This window comes from Pelodiscus sinensis, chromosome 5, assembly GCF_049634645.1.
Source record: "Pelodiscus sinensis isolate JC-2024 chromosome 5, ASM4963464v1, whole genome shotgun sequence".
Taxonomy (NCBI): Eukaryota; Metazoa; Chordata; order Testudines; family Trionychidae; genus Pelodiscus; species Pelodiscus sinensis.
The window spans coordinates 117675272-117698829 of record NC_134715.1 but is presented as its reverse complement, the minus strand read 5'-3'; the positions used below and the strand labels follow the sequence as shown (position 1 = coordinate 117698829).

The following is a 23558-nucleotide window of genomic DNA, read 5'->3' as shown; positions in this document are numbered from 1 at the left end:
TTAGGCTTGTTACACTTTTTTTTCAGATAGTCCCCAAATTTGGGCAATGAGATTTCCCTAGATTCAAACTAACAATATGATTATAATCACGGTTCAGTCCTTTCTATAATGCTGGGCTAACTTTTCCAACAAAATGTATAATTTGTGGCACTCAAGTCATCCTTTTCACTGCTAAAAATAAATTAATTATATGTATAAAGATGGGTTTCCTTTTTCATTATTCCACAACTAGCCAAAACCAACTTTACCTTGTGCAATAATTCTTTCCCAGCATAAAGGAGGAATATTCCATTCTATACCACAGTAAGTTAGAGAATGTCAGTGTCATATTGAAGTACTCTATGAAAATACTTTTCATCTTCTATTATAGAAATGGACATGTACTCTGGCAAACCAGACTTAAATCCTGAGGTGATATTCTTGAGCTCCAGAGCATTATTTTTAAAAAATGAAGTGCTATATGAATTAAATAGGAAAATGCATGCTTCAAGTGTGTAGAGCAGCCCTATTTTTAACAGAACAATGTTAATACCTAAATCCCATCTTTAGGTTTCAGAAGTAACAAGATTAAAAAACAGTATACACGTATTTCTGGAACATGACTGTGACTCGTAATGCTAATAAAGCCACTGATGCAATGCACACCTTCTAGACATATACCATTTCAGCCTGTCTATTGCTTTAGGAAGACAATACTGCCTTGGTTTACATATAGTTCAAGGTTAAACATCAGAAATAGAGGCTAAAAAATATTTTTAATTTTTAAATGAAAGTTTCAATTCCAGAGTACAGCTCTGGACAAGCAAATTCCATGGGCACATCATCCACTAGACTAACTAGAGTCTCTGTCATATTTTATTTATATTCCTGTTTTCTAAATCATATTACTTAATTTCCATTGCCTGTTTACATCGCTTCTTCACATGTTACTCTTTACAGTAAATCCTCTTAACATTTAGATTTATTTCATTCTTATACATAGCACATCATACTCCTCCCTTACTGTAACATCCTTTTAGCTCACTAAATAGTACTATTCTCAGTGATTAAAGGAAAAATAGTGGTGGCAAATTTACAGATGATACAAAATTCTCAAAACAGTTAATTCCAAAGCAGACTGCAAAGAGTTACAAAGGCATCTCTGAAAATTGGGAGGTTGGACAATAAAATGCCAAATAAAATTCAATGTTGATAAATGCAAAATAATACACACTAGAAAACACAGTCCCAGCTATACGTATAAAATGATTAGATCTAAATTAGTTGTCGCTCAGGAAAGTGATTTTGGAATCATTGGCTATGTCTAGACTGGCAAGTTTTTTCGCAAAAGCAACTGCTTTTGCAGAAAAACTTGCCAGCTGTCTACACTGGCCGCTTGAATTTGCTCGAGAACACTGACAATCTCATGTAAGAAATCAGTGCTTCCTGCGGAAATACTATGCTGCTCCCGTTCAGGCAAAAGTCCTTTTGCGCAAAGCTTTTGCGCAAAAGAGCCAGTGTAGACAGCTGAAAACTGTTTTGCGCAAAAAAGCCCTGATCGCAAAAATGGTGATCAGGGCTTTTTTGTGGAAAAGCACATCTAGATTGGCACAGACGCTTTGCCGCAAAAAGTGCTTTTCCAGAAAAGCGTCCATGTCAATCTAGATGCTCTTTTCTGCAAATGCTTTTAACGGAAAACTTTTCCGTTAAAAGCATTTGCGGAAAATCATGCCAGTCTAGACGTAGCCATAGTGTATAAGTTCTCTGAAAACATCGACTCGACCTGCAGCAGGAGTCAAAAAGAACTAAAAGAAAGCTGGGAATCATTAAGGAAAGGAATAGATAACAACATAGAAAATATAATATCGTGTTGTACTCCCATATCTTGAATATGGTGTGTAGATATGGTTGTCCCGTCTCAAAACGATATATAGGAGTTAGAGAAGGTACAGAAAAGGGCATTTATAAGAGATGTATAAGGTTGGGACTTTTCAGCTTGGAAAAGAGGTTAACTTTCTCTCCCCCCCCCCCCCCCCCCCCAAGATCTAGGGGGTTATCAAATGAAATAAATAGGCAGCAGGTTTAAAACAAACAAAAGGGATTTTTTTCCACACAATGCATAACCTGTGGAACCCCTTGCCAAAAGATATTGCAAAGGCCAAGACTATAACAAGATTAAAAATAACTGAATACATTCATAGAGGACAGATTAATGGCTATTAGCCAGTATGGGCAGAGATGGTGTCCCTAGCCTCTGTTAAGCTGGGAACAGGTGACAGGGATAGATCACTTGATAATTTTCTGTTCTGTTCATTCCCTCAAAAACACCTGGCACTGGCCACTGTTGTAAGACAGACTAGAGGACTAGACATTGTTATGTTCTTGGAGAGTGTCTTTGGCAGACAGATGGACAGAGGTTGGGTACAGAGAGTCACAGAGTACTCAACTTGTTATACTTTGTATTTTTCTCAAAATGACAACTCAGGTAACTAAAGTGCAGATTTTTAAAGGAATTGCTGCACTCAGTGTTGCAATGCCTGATTTAAGAACTTCAATCTCATTTTCAAAATTATTTAGGCATTTGGGAGCCAAAATCCATTGAGAGGAAGGCTTCTGTGTTTTGCTCTGTAAGCTCTTCAAGGCATGAGTTGTCTTAATCTTGTCTTTTATATTTCAGTGATTATTGTTGGTAGATAATAAATAAGATATCCCTTACTAAATCACATTACATCATTTCATATGTGGGTCCTGAATATGCTATACAGGGACGGATTCCAATTGTGTAATAAAAGAACAGTGAAGTTACACCATGATGAAAACAGATTCCTTTTTATTTTACTTTAGAGGGTCAAATTACCATTTTTCTGAGAAGCTTGTGACCTGCAATGCTTGGAATAATTTTCATTAAACTATGCTTGGAACTGACTCACACACTGTTCTGAGAACTCGGTACATCTCAGAGAAATTATTCTCATCATACTAAAAGAAGCAGCAGCAAGTGCTACCATCCAGAGACCTCTTTTTATATAAAGCATTTCTATACTGTATTAGAGTATTGAAACTGCATCTCCATTAACACGAAAAAAGTTGTTCTTAAACTTGGCCTGGTCAAGCATCATCACTGAACTTCTTTGCTAATACATCAATCCCAATAAAGTGGTTTAGGAATGATATTTGTTAAATCATCTTATTAACTCAAGTAAGACGACAGTGTAAAGAACTTAAACTAATTGGTGTAAATCCAGCCCCTTTGGGGGGGGGATCATTAACATGTGGATGATTAGTCAAAAATGTGTGTACTATAGGCAAGGTAACAGTGCTGTAAAATAAGAAATTCCACCCAAATAGCATGTCTGAAAGTTTCTGAGGGTATGTCTAGACTGCATCCCTCTGTTGGCACCCTGGAATAGTGCTACGATGGGACAGTTGCCTGGTACTGGAATATAAAGGGTTAAAATATCCCTGGGCGAGTGCTGATCCCAGGACGCAATTAATCAGCAAATCAGAGTCCATCAGGTCTGTATAAAAAAAGAGATAGCAGGCCAAGAAGGGCAACCTCTTTCTCCAGCTCAGGAGGGACAGGGATTTAGCAGACTGCTAGTAGGGTACCTTGGGCAGAGCAGTGCTGGGGAAAGACAGGGTGATCCAGGGAAGCTCAGGCTTGAATAAACCCCAGTCTGAGGCCCAGCGAGGGACTACGGCTGCAAAGGAGCAGCCAGGGTAAGAATAGGCAGCAGGTCCACACCCAGTTTCCAATGATGAGTGGCCGTTTCTGACTGCAGTTTGCCCTGAGGCAGGAGCTAGATGACAACTGGCACTCGATCACTGAGGCAAGGTGGATATAGGAGGCTGGGAAAGGAGGACCCCAGTGTGTGGGGGTGCTGATGTGGGGCAGCAGCCTGAGGGAAGGGCACCATGCTTGGTGGGATGTGGGTCATAATGAGTGGTGGAGAATGGACAGAAAGGTAACAGCAAGCAAGACACCACAAAGAAAGGATGCTCGGAGACTGGACTAAATCCAGAGTGGCCAGCCAGAGGTGCTGCACTAGCGAGTCATGAACTTGCTACAATTGCCTTATATTAGGCTTGCTATTTCCCCACAGCCATACTCCACAATCCACCGCTGTTCACTGGTGAAAGCCATAGTAGCAAACCTCGAAAAACTGCCAAAGGAGGGCACAGTGTACATTAAGTGGGTGCTTGGTATGCAGCTGGTAAACTGCTCTTCACTGTCATTTTAACCTGATTAATAGATGATAGTTTTTACCAAGTTAGCAACTTTTTTTTGCAAGTCTTAGTGGTCTTATCGATCTTAGCAACAGTAAGCAATTCCAGCAAAAAAGCTAGTCAATACATTCTGTTTAGCATTTGTCTTCTTTTTAATTCAGTACAGGTGTAAATGAGGTTTTATTCCTACCTATTCCATTTGTTCTCACTGAGGACTTCCATTCATCTCATAGGAACTGGATTGATGTGGGGCTGATGGTTTTGTTTCTTTTTTTTTCCCCTCTTCTCATCAGAGACCAGAAGTGAAGAGAGTAATGGCAGGAAATGACCCCCACAGAGGGGTGTAACAGAGGATGCACAACCCCACAGTGTTCAATGCTACTGACCCTGCTAGGGCCTGGGGTTGGAGCTCATTGGAGTGGGCAGCCCAAGACCAAGGCTTCCCCGTCTCTATCTTTCTCCCCATCCCAGCCCTCCAGCTCACCCCCACACCTGACTTCAGTGGATACTAACAACTAGACCACTCAATCCACCCAGGACCCTACTACAATGATCTAATTAATCTTTGCTTTCTCTCAGCTTTTTGCCATGGGATCTGGTATCTTAAATTTTGATTTATCAACTAATTAAGTAGTCGATGTAATATCCATGGACTACTTGATTAGTCGATAAAGGATGGGGTGAGGTGCCCGCTATCCCTGCTGTGCCTCTGCCTTTTAAATGTAGTAAGAACCCTGCTCACCTGGGGTTTCGCCTCTCCCTTTGAAATGCGGCTTTTGCTACATTTCAAAGGGAGAGGCAGAACCCAGGTGAACGGGGACTGCTAGAGTCCCCACTTGCCCCAGATTCCTCACACCATCTCTCCCTTTGCCCCGCAGAGCTCTTGCTACATTTCAAAGGGAGAGGCACAGCAGTCGGATTGCTGCGAGCAAGAACTGCTTCAGTTAGGCTGCCAGAGAAGCAGCCATCCGCAACATGGCTCAGGCTCTGGCCCCGGCCGCTGAAGAACAGCCGCCCATGACATAGCTTGAGCTCTGGCCCCGTCTCGGGCCGCTGGAGGAGCAGCCGCCCACCATGTGGCTCTGGCCCCACCTGGGGCTGCCTGAGGAGCAGCCACCTGCGACACAGCTCAGGCTCTGGCCCCAGCCGGGGCCGCTGGTGGAGTAGTCACTGACTCCCCACAATGTGGCTCCAGCTCTGGCCTCAACCAGGGATGCTGGAGGAGCAGCTGCCCACCACATAGCTCAGGCTCTGGCCCCAGCCAGGGCCACCAGAGGGGCAGCCACCTGTGACATGGCTCAGGCTCTGGCCCTCCACAAGCTGCCATCCCCCCACAACACGACGCTGGTGGCTGAGGAGCAGCCACTCACAATGCAATTTGGGCTCTGGCCCTGGCCGGGGCCTTCAAAGGAGCAGCAACTGCAACACATCCCGCAGCTTGAGCCCTACGGAAGGACAGAAGCTAGGGACAGGGCCGCATGGTGGTTGCCCTGCTGCTCCTGAGGCAGAACCACTACCTGCCACATGGACCCGCCCCAGAGGAGCCACTGCCCAGCTCCTATGAGGAGGTGGGTGGGAGGTAAATTTTTGGTGTATGCCCACACAGAGATGCATCTCCTCTGGAGATGGTGCTATGGAGACAGGGCCAGCTCAAGCCGTTCTTATGCGTGCGACGCATGCATGGCTCCACCCCTGGGCACACAGTGCATGCGCGACCCCGACCCCTGGCACTCTGCACACCTCACAGCTGCCATCAGGTGCTGCGTGGCACCTGATGACAGCTCTAAGGGGCACCGTGCAGCTGGGCGCGCGGTGCCCCTTACAGCTGCCATCAGGCGCCCCCCATAGGTTGGCACTCCGGGCAGCTGCCTGGCTAGCCCCCCCTTAATCCGGCCCTGTATGGGGAACTGGCTTTTATGTTGGCTTCCCCCAGCACTGGCTTCTGCTCCACCCCACCTTGCTACCTCTCTCTGAGAGGGGCAGAAAGGGGGGAGGGAAGCGACTAGTCACGTCACTACTTGACTACCCAGTAAGCATATGCTTATCCAGTAGTCAACTAGTTGACTAATCGTTTACATCCCTGAGGGCATGTCTAAACTACATTCCTCTTTTGAAAGAGGAATGTAAATTAGGCAAATCGAAAGTGCAAATGAAGCGCAGATTTAAATATCCCACGCTTCGTATGCGTATGCACATCCGAGTGCTTTTTCAAAAAAGGGTTTTTTGAAAGTGAAAGCGCAGTCTAGACGTGGTTCTTTCAAAAAAAAAAACCCACCCCTTTTTTAAAAGAACCTGTACTCCTGAAAAAATGAGGAGTACGTGTTCTTTTGAAAAAGGGTTTTTTTCTGAAACAACCCCATCTAGACTGCATTTTCACTTTTGAAAAACTCTTTCTAAAAAGCGCTCGGATGCAAATATGCAAATAAAGCACGTGATATTTAAATCCGCACTTCATTTGCACTTTCGATTTGTCTAATTTACATTCCTCTTTCAAAAGAGGAATGTAGTTTAGATGTGCCCTAAAGGGATCACAGATTCAAGTAATAGCCTCTGTCACTTTTTAAATAACAACAGATGTTATGATCCAAAACAGATATGTTGGTAAACCCATAGAAAAAGCTTACAGCTGAAATGCCTTGTTTTGTGCAGAAATAATAAGGAAACCTTACTTGTCCCTTCTTATCTGCAAGGCTCTTTGAACTAAACAAACAGATCAGTCTCTCCAAAACTTAAAATCTAATTGAAAAGGCCTCGCTACATAAGTGACTGATAAGAAGCTACTCCTGTCATGCAATTTGATATTTAGGTAATTTTAAACAGTGAATACCACTACAAACTTCAATATTACAAAAACAGTTACTATATAGCACTATCTGAAATCCTGCAATATCTCAGATTCCAGAATTTTGGGAACCACTAGTAAATTCTGACCATGATAAATGGGAAAATATCTAAATGTTATTGTACACATATTTATAAAACTTTAATTCAAGAGCAGCTGGTTGTTGGTCTTGATTATGCACAAGTCTTTGAAAGTAAATGTGAAACAACTTTAAGTAGGAATTCCATTTATCAAAAGGCACATTTCTTAATGATTTATAATTCCCAAAACCAGGCAATAAATCAGTGTAAAAAACACAAGATCAAACATAGCCCAAAATTCTAGTTACCTGACAAGAGCGGAATTGGTTGACTAGCAGTGTGCATCTTTGCGGGTCTTTTCTTCCATCCAAACAATCCAGTTCAGCTGCTACTTGATTTAGTTCTTCATCTGCATAGTAGAACTGGGCAAGGAGCTGCGGGTCAGTCCTCTGTAATGAAGAGATACGTACATTATTACATTTATTTATCCCTTATAGGTCTTTACAAAGACCTTTTGGTTAAATATTTTCATTTAAAGGGAAAGTAGTGAACAGTTTTTGACCAGAACCTGACCAAAAGCTGACAGAGAAGGGGTTCTTGTTAAATATCTAATAATGATTAGTTTTAAAAATTCTGATCCTCAAGCACACTTTTTTAAAAATCACTATTATTGCCAACGCCATATTGCAACAAACACTATTTCCAAAGTTGCACTGGCTGCTCAGTGATACTGGCACATAATTATTTTGGCATTGTAAATAGCTGAATCACAGATTTTGTTTTGTTAAACAAAAACAAAACGACATATTTCAGCTATAGTTAAATCATGCAAAAATGGTTTTCCCAAGACAAAAAGACAGAAGAAATTAGTGAAAAATTCCTAACCTTCTAATAAAATATTATGCAACTGACTCTTTTCCCTCTTTAGCGTTTTCATGAGTTTACACCTCACATTTCCTATCAAGTAACTGTACTGGGAACACACAGGCACACGCCCCATGAGCATTTTATTATCATCTTTTAAATATATGTTATTAATGTCCCAATTTCAATATTAGCAAAATACACATCCTGTAAAAACAGACAAACCTGAAGTCCTCACAGCACTACAGTACAAAAACATGCACAGCCATATCAACCCCAAAAAATTACGTAACATAAATATCCTTTAGCAAAGATCAACATACATCCACTATATCTGATAAGTAATAGTATTGTTACTTTTTTGACTTAAACAACAAATGGTCTGGTAGCACTTTATAGACTAACAAAACATACAGCCCACTTCTTCAGGTGACCGGAGTGGGTTTTTTCGTTTTTTTGAATACTGTTACTATTTATTACACTCATCAATGGCCTACTAGGTTAAGATTTACTGAGTTTAGCTCTGTAAACTGTGCTAAAATTATTTTAGTCAATATTATTTGTCTTAATGCTTCTCAACCACTAATCTAAAGGGGCAATAACAAAAAGCTATACCGGTAACTAGCATACTGACTCTTGTCCTTAAGTAACTAATTTGTGCATAAGCTTAATGAGTTTAAAGCTGTCTCATATCATTGAGCTGAAAAGCCTCTTACAAGAACTCAACATGAAGCCTGAAACAAGTCAATGCAGCCTTTTGTAAGGGACCTGAGAACATATGATATCTTAAGCATCTGGAGAAAATATTTTCCCCTTTTCAGCAAAAAGTCACAAACTTAAGGTGTGCCTAGACTACAAGGTTGTTGTTTTTTTCCCGAAAAAGTGGCCTTTTTTTGAAAAAACTTCCCCTGCATCTAGACTGCTGCTGCGTTCTTTCGTAATTAAATTGAAAGAACGCAGCAGGTTTTTTGACCGTGGAAAACCTCATTTTACAAGGAATAAAGCCTTTTTTCAAAAGTGCTCTTTTGAAAAAAGGTGTTATTAAACGCAAACAGTGCTTTTTCAAAAGAGAGCATCCAGATTGAACTGGGTACTCTTTTCTGAAAAAGCGTCTGTCTTTTTCAAAAAAAAGAGACTGCTGTCTAGACGCTCTCTTTCGAAAGAGGCTTGTAGTCTAGACATACGCCTAATCTGAAATAAATAAAAAATACCTATAAATATTATTAATTTAGAGCATCTCTGGATTTATTCTCCTTTTAGTCCCTTTGTTGTCACCTGCTAGAGAAGATCTAAAGTACAGAAATCAAGTATAAGCTGTCAAACATTTACATACTTTCACAGCAGTTTTCCCTATGCTTATATTTGGGAGATGAGTGAAGCATTAGGAAATAATTGAAAGAGACAGAATTTAAACTTAAAGCCCAATGAGTATGGTCAGGGGAAATGTCTAACTGAGCTGCTGCCTGCTACTTGTTTTGCTAAAAATCAAGTTTCCAAACTGCAGACCACATCTCAACAACTGAACTTGAGTGCCTTTGGGGTGACATCCACCCTGTATCCCACAGCAGGCTCCTCAAACAAACAGACTTTTCCCACTAAAATTTGGATGGCTCTGCCATTGCCAGCTGGCTGCCTGATCTAAATTTTCTTCCCCCTCTCTCCAGCTATGTCACCACTCCCACAGCCTCCACAAGCTCCTCTCTATTTTTTCCTCTTCATGCTGTCTCTATACCCTTTCCATTCTTTCATCTTCCCTCTACATCCCTGTTCTTCTGACTTCCCCACAATCTCTTTGTTATTATTCCCTTCCCTCTTTCACATCATTGTACTGCCTCCCTGCAAAAAAGGACAAACAGAACTTCCAAAGCCAATTCATCTTTATTTTCGTTACAATTTCTTCTTGTCCTCTATCCACTACTGTTCTTCTCTCATATCACATCTACTAAGGCTGTAAACTCCTGAAGCCAGGGTCCTGTCTTTCTGGTTGTTTAGAAAATATCTGATATAATTCTGGGTGCATTTTGTAACAATTATTGCTTACCCTCTTGCAGGCAGTTTCAATAAAAAAAATAAATGCCAGGTACTGAAGGGCAGATTCCATGGTACCAGACTGTCTGGAAGGGGATGCTGCCCCCAAACCATGGATAGAAAAGCAGCTGAAATACCATACTGCTCCCAACACAAAGCCGGATTGCTTGGCTTTGTTAGGGGGCGATGCATTTGGCCCTTCGTTTCTTACACTCACCACAGTGTTCCTTTTTCAGACCTATGAGGACTGGTGGTTAAGTCCCAGTAGCAAAATTTTTGTGAGACATGTCTCCATCCTAGAGCTAAATACTTTCTAATGTATTTCAGCCTATTGAATATTTGTTTTAAACAGAGTTTGACATTTCTTTAAACATAATTAGATGCAGGATTCAAAGTGTTAAATCCTGATAAAGCAAAGAAAGCATGATTTTTAAATGAATTTATCTAAACTACCCTGCAGAATCAAATATAGAAGTTTAATAATTATGGTCTTAAGCAAAAATAGGAAGCTGAGTTTTGAGCTCTCACATGACTGATCTTTCAAATTGGAGGATAAGAAGCTTTAATTGAGTTCTCTCTACTGTGTTGTGTTCTGTTGCAGATTAGCAGTATAATCTTTGATTAATTATGTCAATCATATGTGGTCTGTAGCAAGATGAAGCTGCATGAAACTCTAAATCTCCCAGCAGGGGGTCATGTGAAGTGAAAAACCACAACTTTCTGAATTCAATTTACACTTGATTAGCAGCAGTAAAGGGAAAGATAGTATCAAAGTCTCAGTGCTAATTTTCTTTTTCAAACTATGCAAAATATGATTCAAATGATTCAGTCTGCATTTACTCATTACTTTTTCCTGGATTTGTGTGAAGTAGCATTTCAAATATTTAAATAAACCATTTTGATGCCAAATGAAAAATCTGGCTTGAAAGCACTGGCAGGCCAAAAAGGTAATATATAACGTAAGGCCCATTGTGAAATCATTTTTGATAAAATATTGATTTTGGACATTATTAATATGAAGTTTGTCCTTTAGAATTCATTTTGAATCAAAGCAGATTTAGAACAACTTGATACACACCTTCTAGAAGATTAATACAAAATTAAATAAGTGACATGTTTCTTAGTACCCAAACTTTAAGATATTCTTTTGACTTTCAAAAAGATGTTTATAATTTATAACCTTATGATACTTAAATGATCACCTTTGTTATTTCTATAGCACTAACAAGGTGGAAGGTCCTGTAAAGAAGAGTCTAAAGAGTATCAGGTTTTAATCTAAAATATGTATTTCTACATAAAACTACAATTTTGAAGCTGAGTAGAAAAGTATATGTACATAGCTCAGTAAAGAGGAAAAGTGATAAAGTAAATTTCTCATCCTGCCCTGAGAAGTTACTGAGGCTTTGTCTACACTGGCAATTGAATGACAAAGTTTTTATAACTCAAAAATACTTAATCCCACTCCACCCCCAATTCATCGCTAAAAGCTGTGTAGTGTAGACATACCCAAATACTCTAATATGGTCAGCTCAAACACTGAGAAATCCCTGCATAAGGAGGTCTGTTCAAGTCAACACTACACTCGCTCGACATAATTAATTAATCCTTCCCAAATACCGACCAATTTACAAACATCTGCACATGTGGATGGTGTGAAGGTCCAAGCATGAATTAATGTGTAAGGTGTGTGCTGGATACTTTTTTGTTGGAGGAGAAAAAAAACAAAAGGTATAAAAAGCAATCTTATTTCAAACTTTCAACAAAATATTATGCAGAGCAAGGAGAACAAAACCAAAAATTAAAAACCTGATTATTTTAAGAACCATTTGAAAAGAGGCAAAACGTGCAATTTTGAAATGTTTAGGAAGTTCAAATGAATGAAGGAAGATCAAATGTTTTTCAAATATAACAATTACATTAGCATAATATGTCTTGTGCTATACATATTCCAACCAGATTTGTGTTAAGTGGGTAAAGACAAGTATTACACAGCTAGAATCCTCTAGAGAACTTTTTAAAACTGTTTAAAAACTTTAAAAGTTTGTTAAAAACTATTTAAAATTTTCATCTTTTCTTCTAAAATTGTCCATCATATCAAAGAACTGGTCAAAATACTGAAAGGTTATCAAGTCCAGTCCCCTAAACTCAATGCAGGACCAAACATCATTTACACCATCCCTGACAAGTATTTGTCTAACTTACTCTTAAAAATCTTTAATGATGGAGATTGTGGAATTTATTCCAGTGCTTAACCACCCTGACAGTTAAGAAGTTTTTTGTAATATTCAACTTAAACTTCCCTTGCAGCAATTTAAGTCCACTGCTTCTTGCCCTATCATCCATCGGGAGTTACAGAAAATATTTTTTCTCCCTTTTTCTTGTTACTTTTAGTTACTTGAAAGCTGTTATGTTCCACTTTGTTTTCTCTTTTTCAGACTAACCTAACACTCCTGTCTAACACTCCTGATAATACATCCCAGAATGATATGTGATCCACTAAGACTTCTGGATCCCTTTCTGCAGTACTCCTTCCCTTGGCAGTCATTTCCCATTTTGTATTTATGCAACTAATTGTTCCTTCCTATGTGAATACTTCGCATTTGTCCGTATTGAATTTCATCCTATTTACCCTAAACCATTTTTCCAGTTTGTCCACATCATCTTGAATTATAATGCAATCCTCCAAAGCACTTGAAACCCTCCAAGCTGGGTATCATCTGTAAACCTTGTAAGAGTATTCTCTATGCCATTATCTGAATAATTAACATATTGAACAGAACTGAATCTAGAATGGATCCCTGCAGATCTACCCACTCATTATGTCCTTCCAGAATGACTGTGAACCATTGATAACCGCTCTCTGAGAATGGTAGTCCAACCACTTATGCACCCACCGCATCATAGTTCCAACTAGGTTATATTTCCCTAGTTTATTAATGAGAAGGTCATGCAAGACCGTATCAAAAGTCTTACCAAAATCTAGATGTACCACATCTACTGCTTTCCCCTTATCCACCAGGCTTGTTATCCTCTTAAAGAAAGCTATTAGGTTGGTTTGACATGATTTGTTCTTGAGAAATCCATGCTGAATATTACTTATCTTACTATATTCTAGATCAGCAGTTCCCAAACTTTTCGGCATCACTCCCCCCTTTTTGATTTTTGAAAAACCCTCACGCGTCCTTCCTCCAAAAATAGCAAAACTTGTTGAGCAAAAAAAAAAAAATGGGTTTGCAGACCCATGTTCTAGATGTTTGCAAATGGATTCCTTAATTATTTGTGATATTATTTTCTGGTACAGAACTTAAGCTGACTGATGTGTAATTTCCTGGGCTGCCGATATTTCCCTTTCTATAGATGAGCAGTATAATTCCCTTTTGCAGTCTTCTGGAATCTCTCCCATCTTCCATGACTTTTCAAAGATAACAACAGTTAATGGCTCAGCTCCTTGAGTACTCTAGGATGCACATCATCAGGCCCTGGTAATTTGAAGATATCATTTTTACTGGCATTCACTATGTTAGGAGTCTAATCACCATTAACCTTCTTGGTGAAAACAAAAACAGAGAAATCATTAAGCACCTCTGCCATTTCCACATTTCCTATTATTGATTTTCCCTCTTCACAGAGCGATGGGATTACCCTGTCTTCGGTCTTCCTCTTGCTTCTAACCTGTTTGCAGAATGTTTGTTTTTACTCTTTATGTCTCTAGCTAGTCTTATCTCATTCTGGGCCTTTCTAATATTGCCCTTATATACTTTTGTTATTCATATTCATCCTTTGTAATGTGACATAGTTTCCACTTCTTATAAAACTCTTTTTTTTATTTTTAGATCACTGAAGATCTGGTTAAGCTATAGTGGCCATATTTTTTATTTTTTCCTACATAGTGAAATAGTTTGCTCGTGTACCCTTAATGCCGTCTCTTTGAAAAACTGTCAACAGTGTTCACTTGTTTTTCCTCTTAGACATGCTTCCCATGGCATCTTAACTACCAACTCACTGAGTTGCCTAACATCGGCCTTCTTAAAATCCACACACTTTATTTTGCAATCTAATCTGTGCCCAACATGTCTGATTTATTTGTTTTCTGAAAGTTTGAAGACTTTTCCAAAGAAAATAAATTTTTGACTGCACATAGAATCATCTTGGAAGGTTTGTGTGGATGATTCATTCAGGGCAAATGCTAAAAACATTCATGTCAGGAAGTGCCAGTTTTAAGGTTGCATGTATAATCTTTCTTCTGATGCCTTATGCATGTCCTGTGACACTCTGAGGTTCAGCCCACACCAGTAAGGGAGTTTGTCACCACTTGCCCTTTACTGTAGGTGCTTCTGTGTTGTACAGCCTTGGTTCAGATCAATGACAGCAACAGTATGCTCAACGCAATAGCCTCACTCTAGCTACCACAAGCTTTGTTGCACCTTGTAGGGTGACACCAAAACCACTCCTGACTTCTCACAAAAAATGCCTCTCTGCGGTGTTACATCCTTCTTACTGTAGCACTCACACAACCTTATCAAGTTTTCTGCTTCTTTAAAGAGACAGTATGTATTCACTTCATTGGGGCTGGCAAAACCTCTACTTCAGGTATGGCCAACCTGAGCCTGAGAAGGAGCCACAATTTACCAATGCACATTACCAAAGAGCTACAGTAATTTGTCAGCAGTCTCCATCAGGTGCCTCCTCTCCCATCTCCAGCACAGTGGCCCCAATGATCAGTGCCTCCTCTTCCTATCCCATGCCTCCTGCCCACTGTAATCAGCTGTTTCATGGCACTCAGGAGGCTCTGGGGGGGGAAGAAAGGAGCGAGGGTGAAATACACTTGGAGGAGGAAGTGGAGCCAGGAGTTTAGCACTAGAAATTTGGCACATGTAGCTATAGTCCCGGAGTCGGTGCCTGAGCAAGGAGACGAATATTAACTTCAGAAGAGCCACATGTGGCTCTAGAGCCACAAGTTGGCCACCCTGCTCTACTTCAATCAAATCATTGCAGAGAAAGACATTTTAGGGGAAGAACGCAGGGTGGGAAGTTTTGTTCTGTACTCCAAAGAGTAACAATTGTAGAGTGGAAGCCAGAGTGATCAGCATGTTTTTATGCTGCCTGCTGGTCTCAGGGCTCTGAGCAACAGCAGTATAGCATACTAGACACCCACAGTTAAAAAAACAGGTGGTGATTGAACCCCTTACTCTCCCAGGAGAACCCCAAAACAGTATATTGGCATGGTTGTGGTTTACAGTTCAAGCACTGATAAAATTCCCAACCAACTGCAAAACTAGGAACAATTACAGAAAGGTTACAGTTTATTTTCTGTTTCTTTATTTCAGGTGTAGAAATAGAACACAGAAAATTTAAAATGAGTGGCAGTGAAATAACAGCAAAGTTAGAGCTGGCTAGACTGGAAAAGGAGCAAAAAACCCTAAAATGAGAGGCTGAGCAAGTACAATGAGAACACCAGAATGGGAAGCCAAACAATGAGTGTATGTGAGTACCAAAAAATGGAAAGTGAACTAAATGGGTAAGAAGCAGCACACAAGAGGGCCTTGGAAGCAGAAGCAGCTCCCCACCAATAAGCTATGGAGTGGAAAGAAAAGGAAACCTCAGAGACAGAAGGATGAGAGCTACATAATCTGAGAATGGGGAAGAGAGGTGAACAGTTTGCACAGCCCAAAGGTAATTTCTCTCCCCAAGGTGCACGAAGCTCAGGTAAGCTCTGTCCTGTGTACAGAGAAACAGACTAATTCCTTAACACATTTGAAAGTCTATGTGAAGTACATCCAGTACCAAGGGACAAGAAAGTTCCAACACTGATTATTAAACTCTTGAATAAAGCATTACATGTATTTAATTTAATGACATTTGACCAGGTTTTGAAATATGAGTTTAAATAGTTTATATTGCAGAATTTTCAAATTACTCCTGAAATGCATAGAGTAAAATTTAGAGAGCTCAGAATTAATGACAACATGTGGCTGTGTCTACATTGGCATGATTTTGCGCAAAAGCAACTGCTTTTGCACAAAAACTTGCTGCCTATCTACATTGGCCACAAGTTCTTGCGCAAGAAAACTGACGTTCTAATGTATGAAATCAGAGCTTCTTGCGCAAGAACTATGATGCTCCTGCTCAGGAATAAGCCCTTTTGCGCAACTGTTCTTGCGCAAGAGGCAAGTGTAGACAGGCAACATGAATTTCTTGTGCAAGAAATCCCGATGGCTAAAATAGCCATCGGAGATTTCTTGCGCAAATGAGCATCTACACTGGCACGGATGCTCTTGCGCAAAAGCACATCTCTTGCACAAAGGCACATGCCAGTGTAGACGCTCTCTTGCGCAAATACTTTAACGCAAGAACTCTTGTGTTAAAGAGTATTTGCGCAAGATCATGACAATGTAGACGTAGCCTGTGTGTATCATTGTGTGATTAGATGAGAAAATAGGCTTAGTGGAAAGGGGCAGAGAAATGTGACCACCTATTTGATCTTTTCACATAGCAACAATTCCTGAGCATATGTTCTGAAGAGATCAGACAAGGAACTTGAGCTACACCACTGGAGTCTGTCCAAAAAGCAGCTGCTTTTGCTGATGACTGATTGCTGAAGCTAGAACATCCATTGAACACAAACTGCAAAGACAGATGTCCCAGCAGTCACATTCCCAAAATGAATCCCCTCTTGGGGATCTCTCTCTAAGATCCTTTCCACATAGGAATGGTCCCAGGTGTTACCTATGTGACTTAATTGAGGCATCACTGGAAGATGCTGGAAGCAGTCAGCCCATAGTACAGATAGATAAACAGCTATGGGCCAGGATTCCGCTTGGAGCAGGGCAGACTCAGGGTGGTAGTTTCACATCTTCAGGGTGACAACTTAGATAACTAAGAAACAATTGTTGGTGGCATACAGAAGATAAGGAGGAAGAGAGATGACATTTAGATACACTGCTTCAGGGGAGCTAAAAATGGATGCCAATGGCTAAATCAATGTCGGGGGGAGGTGGTTTACTAGTCTATCAGCAACACTTGTCAGGCTTGACATACAGAGTATGACAAAAGTGATTTGGGGCAAAAAATATCCAGAAAGTTGGTGTGAGATTTCCTGAACAAACTGATAACCAGCTGGTCGTGAAAAAAAGAAATCACTACATGCTGCATGTACAGGGTATGTACAGATATTAGGGATTTGATAGTATACATGTTTAAATGCTTAACTAATGAGCCTAGGTTCATTGGTTAATCTTCATGCAAGGCCCTCCCACTCCCACACTCTTACCTCTGTATCAGAGACAGCAATTCAGGGGGGAAAAGAGGAGGGGACGAGAGAGATCAAGCGGGAGCTGGTACGCGTGGGGAGCCAGCTTTTAAGCAGGCTCCCCATGAGCACTAGTTCCCAGGTTACACGTTTACAAAAAAATGCATTTTAACAAATCCCTAACAAATATGTGCTAGAATTATGTTCTTAAAATGTTTTGGGGAGATAATCCTGCACTGGGAGGTGGATAGGCCGAAATATTGTTAAGATCTTTTCTATTTGTAATTCTACTATAAACCAAGCAACGATAAAGGTTTCTTATAACAGAAGTGGAATAGAAAAAGTAGTAATTATTTCTCCTTTAACTTAGGTGACATTTTTAAATGTAGGAAGCAAAAGCAACTTTGCTGTTGTTCTAATCTTCTTTTCTGTATTTAAGAATGAAGGAAAGTTTGAGAAGAGTTTATATTTTGGACACAACAGTGCTTGCAATAAAAATGCTCTTTTGTCGGCTTTCTGATGCTGTTATAATAGTGGCTTTTCAAATTTGCTGAGATTATTCATACCATAAACTACAATATTACTCTACAGATGCCAGGTCCACTGTTTTCATGAAGGCCAATACAATCATTCTAATGGCCCTAAGTAACATGATCCGTGTACAATGAAGGGCAAGCTGTGGAAGTATTCCTTATCTTGGGTCTACCGTTTGTAGTTAGAAATGAAGGTACATAAAATCAAGAGCTGTGAGAGACAGAGAAGTTTAGTACTCAACCAGAGACACTAGAAACAATACTTGATATACTGCACCATCTTTCCCCTAGGTTGGACATTAATAATTTAAACAAGTCAATAAAATAGAGCCTGCAAACCTATTCTGCTGACCATGGCTGATGCAAAACATGAGATAATGGGTGAAAGCCAGGCTCTGTCAGAGTCAACAGCATTGACTTCTGTGGGTCCAGGATACTCCCCAATGATTTTATATCAGATAGAAGTTTTTAAAAAGAAAAAATATTTTAAATAAAGCAAAAGATTCAGCTATATGCAAATTGGAACTATATGCAGTAGGCCAGGAACACTGATTTAATTAAATGGTTTCTATAGCTACTGCAGTGGAAACTAAAACAGACTAATGAATTCAAGATTTATTCAATACCTACAAAAAAGTCAAATTAAAAGAGTGATAATATAGAATCTGATGGAAGCACACCTTATTATCAAGTGAAAGAGTTCCATAGCCAAACTTTAAAAAACAACAACACTTCTTTCCACTTCCCTAACTCCTCTGTGTCTACTGAATAATCATGATGTATTCCATTATCCCATTCCCATCCTGTAACAGGGCACTGATCCTCTAGGTGCATGTGCAGCCCAAAACACCTGTTATGGGCTCTGGTCTTTAAAATCTGGGATTCGCAAAGAAATAATCTGGAAGGAATGGGAGAAACTGTAATCCCAGGACACAAAAATGAGAAAGACTGGAAATGGAATAATAAAGCTTCCTGTCACACAGAGAAGAGACCTGTAAAAGGAGATGTGAAAAGCACTCCAGTTGTGCAAGGAAGGGCTCTCCCCAACTGGTAACAAACAAGGTGGACATTTTACCTGTATAGAGTGGGCAGGAGCAGAAAATGGCTGGTTCATTTTAGGAGTAGGGGATGAGTACCGCCATTCTAAGCTAACCAAAAGAGAGTCTGGATGGTATTTATACCCTATACAGTCCTGTAGAAACCTCCTTCACCTAAAGCCATCAGATGCCACCATGGCGATATTAAAGCCCAACCACTGTATACAAATTAATAATGAGATGAATGAGGATTTGGAAGTATTGGATGGCTTCTAAATAATTTGAACAAAATGTCTTTTTTTTTTGAAAGGAGGAGGAGGAATGGATAATTGAAACAGATTTAAAGATTCACTCAGATGCATAAGGTGCAACAGGTTTGGGGCTGCTTCTTTTTTTAAACCAAGTCATGTGGTATATGCAAAAATAGCCCTCTGGATAAAAATGGAATAGTAAAGAACATAACCGATATGAAATTCTTTCCCAGTGTAGTAGCAGTGACTATATGGAGAATGCATTTTACAAATAAAAATGTGTGTTTTGGAATGACAACATGACAGTGGTGCATATTATCAATCACTAGTCCTCCAGATTGCCCATAATTATGAGGTCATTAAGGACATTTCAGTGTTTAAACTTGAATCATGTTTTGCAGACAAACATGTGCCTGGGATTGATAATAGCATAGGCAATGCATTGCATCATTTACCACCTCCAGCCATCTATCAGGCTTTACATTTACAATAGGAGAGAAAGTATCCCATATCCTTGTAATGAGTATTTTAGTTTGTAACCGTCACCCAGCGGATTTCAACCTGGGACCTCTGGAGCTTAGTGTAGGAGCCACTACAGCTTGCACTATAAACACGGCTGATTGTCAGCTTAAGCTGTAGAGCTCTCTTGTTCTTAGCTCTGGCTGTAAGTGGTCTAAGTGCCACTACATGGGACAGTGAACCACACTAGGGCCGTGTCCAGACTCAGGGGTTTTTTCGGGAAAAGTAGCCTTTTCCCGAAAAAACTTCCCCTGCGTCCAGACTCAAGCCGCGTTCTTTCGAAATTATTTCGAAAGAACGCGGCTTTTCCTTTGATGGCGGTAAACCTCATTTCACGAGGAAGAACGCCTTCTTTCGAAAGTTCCTCTTTCGAAAGAAGGCGTTCTTCAATGTAAAAAGGCCGTCTTCGAAAGAGAGCATCCAGACTCGCTGGGTGCTCTCTTTCGAAAAAGCGGATTTCTCTTTCGAAAGATCCACCTGCAGTCTAGACGCGATCTTTCTAAAGAGGCTCTTTCGAAAGATGCTTTCGAAAGAGCCTCTTTCGAAAGAAGCCTGCAATCTAGACATAGCCTAGGTGTGTGGCTTAAAAGTTCAGAGGTTTTTAGTGAGGTGGTGTCAGCACAAGTCCTAGAGAGAATCCCCATCACTACTGAGAGGATTAGGGATTTTGGGGCAAGGCTGCATTCCTGGAGGCATTTTTTTAAGCTTTTAGAATCAGTGAACTAACAGCTGGGTTGGCGAGGGATATGTTGGGAAGGGCTTTGCAAGTGGAAGGATTTACAGTAAGAGGTACAATTGATCATCTTGACCCTAAGGATCTTGTAAACCAGTAGTCCCCAACCTTTCGTGGCTGTGGGGCACCTGGGGGCAGGGCCACTCACACAGCAGGCGTCCGGGGGTGGGGCTGCTCACGCGCCACGTTTCCGGGAGTGGGGACACTCACGCGCCGCGCGCCTGGGGGCGGGGCTGCCCACACGCCGCGCGCCCAGGGCTGGCACTGCGCATGTGCTGCGCAGTGGAGGGGGTGGGCGGGGGGACAGCCCAGACGTTTCGGCGGGCACACATAAATGCCCTGGTGGGCGCCATGGCGCCCGCAGGCACTGCGTTGGGGACCACTGTTGTAAACCAATCAAGTGGGATGAGGTTAGTTCACAGTACTGGGGATTATACAGTGATGAGACCAGATGAGGAATTATACAGTGATGAGACCAGATGCGCAGGAAGATGGAAGGTCCTTCACAACATACCCGTCGGTTACTGTTTTAAGAAAGGAGCTTGTAAGATTAGGGCTATAAACACATGAATTTGCTGCCAATAAAGGATTAGAGGTCAGTGTGATTCAGGCAATTGGATAATGGCATTCAGATACACACAGGACACATAAAATCCCAAATAGAGAAGCAGAGCTATTTTTCCCGTTTCAAATTTCAAAATCATGCACATGGTCCAAGCAAGTAGAGGTGTAGCTCTGTGAGTATCAGTGTTGTACATGATGTGCATAGACACCAAGTAATCGGAGGTTCACAGCTGGATTTAGCTGGCAGGGTAAATTTGACCTGGCATGGAAAGAGGAGCATACTATAGGACCAGCTGATGTCCCTTATATGATCATTTGCGGCTTGGAAACAGGTCACCAGAGCTTAAGCGAATCTGGGGGAAGAGTCAGGATTCTTTTCCAGGGGCAATGATTATTTTATCTGAAACACTGCAATGCAGGGAGCAGTGAAATCTCCATAGATGGATAAGGTTAGAAGGTATATAAATAGGTAGATCTAAAAATATACATAACCAATTGGTCATTTCAGATCAGGATATATCTTACTGGGAACCCAAGGAAGGATGGAATACACCTATCCAAACAGGAAAGAATCAGTGAAAATACAAAAGTGTAACCGATGTATGGAGGACGCAGCCAAGCATGACTGCTGATGTCTCCTTGAGGAAGATGCCCAGTGCAGGTACCTGTTATAGAAGAGATATGGTTATTGGATAAAAAGGCAAAACAATCAATTTTGTGCACCAAAGTGAAATCCAGGGCAGCATGTTTTAAAGACTTATTAGTCAGCAAGAAGGAGATTTTGCATGCAGAAATGGCAACCATTAGACACCAGTGGCAAGCAGCACTTGGAAAAAGATGGAAGGAAAAGTATCCCTTAATAGAGCTGAGAAAAAGGGGTTCAAGACTCTTACATCTCTTATTGTGGGGAGCCAACATCACTTTTTTTTTTTTTTTTTTTATAGAGGAGGGTGGTAAATGCTGTGATCAGTATGTGGATTTCATGGAACGTCTTAAAGAAATGGTGTGATCTGTTGCAAAGTACCTTCTGATATATTAAGTGAATCAAGTTGCATCCTAATGAAAATGCATCCACTGCCTCCTGTCTTCTGGAATGGCCAGACGATGTAGCGGTGCTTACCAGTGATGGCCAACTCTTGTCATCTCTGTTTGCATAAATCTCTCTCTTGCCGCCCATTAAACTACAAAAAACTTTCTGCACTAGCTTTCACTTTGGTTCACCAAATTCACTCTTTTCCATAACAAGTTCCCATCTCCTGATATCTACAATAACAGAAGAGGCACTTCTCCTGAGCACTGTTGTATACCATCCTAAAACCAAATCTTGATGTTTTGCCAATTGTTATTTCACTATACAATAATCTCTTTGGGAACCTGGCGTCCCTATGCTAAAACACCACGGGTCTTGAAAACACAGCTTTTATAAGGATTGTTTCAAAACTACTTTACAGACTTTCTGATGATCTTATTTGTGTCTTTCTTTATCTTACTTCTTGATATGCTTTTGAAAAGTTTCTTCCAGATTGTTGATGTGTCAGTTATAATTTGTCCATATTTAGCAACCATAGAGTAAAAATGGACAAAAGCCACTACAGCACGGTAAAATGTTTATTGTGATCCTCTATGAGATTTTATACTGCTTCAGCCGATATTGAACATGGCAACATGCAGAACATTTGATTTTTAATGCAGGAAATAAAGTCTTGGTTAATAACAATAATGTTTTTTTTTTTAATCCCAAGCTAATAAAATAAGGCATAGCAAAAACTTGAGTACCATAGATGTTTTTATAGTCTCTCAGCTTCAGACGGGCACAACAAATTTCTTAAGTTTCTTCATACCCAAAGTACATTATTTTTCTCTCTGCTTCAGCAAACTTGCTGGAGGTGATTTGAGATTCTCTAAAGTATATTTAATAAAATCATAATAATCAGTATAAAGTTGTCCATATATAATCATATTTACTTTGCTGAAGGCTTGCAAACTTGTCAGATTGAAGATCTTCCCAAATGTCCAAATTTAACAACTCTTGGGATCACAAGTACAATCATTAATTCAAAAAGATTTCATAGCAATTTTCTACCTCAACATACTTTTGCTCAATTCAAATAATGCTGAAATAGATCCTATCTGTGCCTTCTACAGAGACATTGACCAGCCTTTTATCAGACACTGGACATTGTGACTTCAATGGATTTCTCCAAAAGTCAAAATTTAATAGTGGCTTCCACAATTTTCATTAGCTAGTAACAATGTCTTTGGGACAATGAGTAAGAACTTTATATAAGCCCTTGGATTTCTCCAGCCCCTCATTTCTTTGCTTTAGCTGCGTGGCAGCCAATGTACTAGATGACACAGAGTCACAGGATTCTAATTTGTGTCCTTTCCTCCATGCCACGCTTAAACTGTCTATTTTTGCTCAGTAAGGCATTCTTTTGACTCTTCAGGTGATATTCTCAAATCCTGTCCTTGAACTGCAATTCCCTTGGTAAACAAATGGGTTTATACAACAACTATTTTTGCCTGTCTATACCAACTCAGCTTCTGATAAAGGCACATAAAATTTAAATTAGGTAAATTCTCCCCATTAACATGCAGTTTTTAAAACTATTATTTAAGCCACAACTCCCTTGCTATTAAATCATTAGCTCCTTTTAAAAAAAAATGTTTCTACAATGTAAAGATACAGAAGGTTCAAAATGAATATGTTTA

At 40.2% G+C, this 23558-nt stretch overlaps 1 protein-coding gene across 10 annotated transcripts in view; it reads right to left on the bottom strand.

Annotated features, from left to right (window-relative positions):
- The window catches only part of ZFYVE28 (zinc finger FYVE-type containing 28), a 275066-nt gene that overhangs the window by 124941 nt on the left and 126567 nt on the right, over positions 1-23558 (bottom strand). For all 10 annotated transcript variants that reach the window (XM_075930868.1, XM_075930867.1, XM_075930869.1 and 7 more), the window contains one exon: positions 7377-7517. In XM_075930868.1, the coding sequence (XP_075786983.1) occupies positions 7377-7517 (141 nt within the window). The remainder of the gene's footprint in view (positions 1-7376; positions 7518-23558) is intronic.